Source organism: Fukomys damarensis, unplaced genomic scaffold (genome assembly GCF_012274545.1).
Source record: "Fukomys damarensis isolate Sample0158 unplaced genomic scaffold, DMR_v1.0_HiC HiC_scaffold_17, whole genome shotgun sequence".
Taxonomy (NCBI): Eukaryota; Metazoa; Chordata; class Mammalia; order Rodentia; family Bathyergidae; genus Fukomys; species Fukomys damarensis.
The window spans coordinates 41309492-41310742 of NW_022900929.1; the positions used below are offsets into that span (position 1 = coordinate 41309492).

The following is a 1251-nucleotide window of genomic DNA, read 5'->3' on the forward strand; positions in this document are numbered from 1 at the left end:
CTCTGCCTGGAGGTTGCTCTCTTCCTTCTCGGGATCATTTAGAAATGGAAACTTTGACTGCAGAGGGTCTTCTTGGTTTTGTTAACCCTCGGTACACCCCACTCCGAGGACGCGCAGTGGCGCGGAGAGCGGACTGTCAGGTTGGCGACGGGCTCAGCCGGCGGCCGCGGGCTCGGGGTCAGCGCCCTCCAAGCTAGGGGCCGGGGCAGAGCCGCCGAACCCTGGAGACCGCTCGACCTGGGCGTCCCTCGGGCCTGTTCCCTCCACCGGTAGGAATTGCCTCATCTGTCTCGATTCTAGGGGGATCCTGTTCTTTCCAGTGCAGCCTTCGCTACGGAGCTTGGAGCCTGAGGCAGGCGAAGCGAAGCCGGCGAGAGGAAAAGCCCAGAGCTGGGTCGGAGGAGGAACGAGGGGCCGGGAGCCGGGGGGATTTCCTCCCGCGCTTCCCTCTCCTACGGGAGCGGAAAATGTGATTTGCTGTGCATTCCAGGCGCGGTTCCCTGGGGTGACCTCTCCCAGCAGGCCCGGGCGGGGGGACCAGACAAAGAGGCGAGGCGGGCGGAGAGGGGACCCCGCGGGGAAGCAGGAGGGGTGCAGGGCGGGGGCGGTACCGGGAAAGGGGGCGGATAACGGGTCCGCCGGCGGCTGCGGCGCCTGGCCAATGGAGTGGCGCGGCCCCGGGCGCCGCGCTCAGCCGCCGGCATTTAAACGGGAGACTGCGCGATGCCCGACACTCGGTGCGCCCTTCGCGGACCGGGCGACCCAGTGCGCTGCTGTAGCCTCTCCTTCAGTCCTGCGGACCCCGCGCCGAGCCGGAGCGGCTCTGGCCGCGGCCTCACGCAGCGCCCCGAGGCGAGAGCGCAGGCCCCGAAGACCCACCGCGCTGACAGGTGAGCGCGGAGGCCCCGAGGAGTACTCGTGCGTGTGCGCGCGCGTCTGTGTGTCTGTGTGCGGGATGCTGGACACTTTGCCGAGTCCCCCTCAGTGCAGATGCGCGGCACTTCTCGGTGTGCAAAGTTCCTGCGGTTCCCTGGGGTTAAACCCGAAGAATCACCGCGGGGCCATTCCTCCCGCGGTTACGGATGCGCTGTGCTGGGCCTGCTAGAAAATGGATAGGAAAGGGGAATTTCAAAGGCGGGCAGGACCCAGCCTCCCATTTCCACTTCCCGGAGCCGTGCCGTTTCCATGCTTCTGGTGCTCCGGGCCACAGAGCCCGCCAGACTCGCCCGCACCGCGAGGGCGCGCGCCCGG

The 1251-nt window shown here is 67.8% G+C and overlaps 1 protein-coding gene across 1 annotated transcript in view; it reads left to right on the forward strand.

The window, feature by feature from the left end:
* The first annotated feature begins 715 nt into the window (after positions 1 to 715).
* The window catches only part of Grem1 (gremlin 1, DAN family BMP antagonist), a 10201-nt gene continuing 9665 nt past the window's right edge, over positions 716 to 1251 (forward strand). The window contains exon 1 of the mRNA XM_010624615.3: positions 716 to 890. Within this exon, the coding sequence (XP_010622917.1) occupies positions 724 to 890 (167 nt within the window). The 5' untranslated portion in view covers positions 716 to 723. The remainder of the gene's footprint in view (positions 891 to 1251) is intronic.